The 559-nt window shown below is 37.9% G+C and overlaps 1 protein-coding gene across 1 annotated transcript in view; it reads left to right on the top strand.

Moving 5' to 3' along the window:
• Positions 1-559, top strand: part of FDP41_010183 (uncharacterized protein) — a gene marked incomplete at both ends in the record, with an annotated part of 3,431 nt that overhangs the window by 2,206 nt on the left and 666 nt on the right. Inside the window, 2 exons of the mRNA XM_044700453.1 lie at positions 47-147; positions 211-559. The exon at positions 211-559 is cut by the window's right edge and continues 13 nt beyond it. Of these exons, the coding sequence (XP_044556293.1) occupies positions 47-147; positions 211-559 (450 nt within the window). The remainder of the gene's footprint in view (positions 1-46; positions 148-210) is intronic.

Genomic DNA, 559 nt, shown 5'->3' with positions numbered 1-559 from the left:
TCTGCTGGATATATGCACAGTGGTTATCCTATCATGACGTTTTTAGATCAAAATGAAGCTTTGGTGACACCAAGCAATACAGCAGAGCAAGGATTACGACCAAATGCAGTCTCTCGTTGGGGACATTACCATGAATTAGGTCACAACGTAAGTATATTAATGGTTTGGCAATATTTTTTTCATGACATCTCGAGATATTGAAACACAAAGTTCCAACGAGGAGAATGGACCTATGATCAATCCGGTGAGCTCACCAACAACATTTACTCTCTCTATTTGGAAGAAAATTTTCCAGAAAATTCCTTCACCTATGCACGTGCTTATAATCCTCCTCGTGGTTTAGAAAAAGAATACAAAAACAATAATCAGACATTTAAAGGAGATTGGACCTCGGCAGGTGTTCTGTTCTATCTCGATCAAATTCAAGCATTTGGATGGGTTGCCATTAGAAAAACATTTGCAAGTTATTACAATTCAGAACAGAAAGGTTTTGGAGCATTACCTCGTAATGACGATGAAAAGAGAGATCAATGGGTTGTGAGATTGGCAAATATTGTTC

Source organism: Naegleria fowleri (assembly GCF_008403515.1).
Source record: "Naegleria fowleri strain ATCC 30894 chromosome Unknown tig76, whole genome shotgun sequence".
Taxonomy (NCBI): Eukaryota; Heterolobosea; class Eutetramitea; order Acrasida; family Naegleriidae; genus Naegleria; species Naegleria fowleri.
The sequence above is the reverse complement of the archived record's forward strand: the minus strand, read 5'-3'. Positions and strand labels throughout refer to the sequence as shown.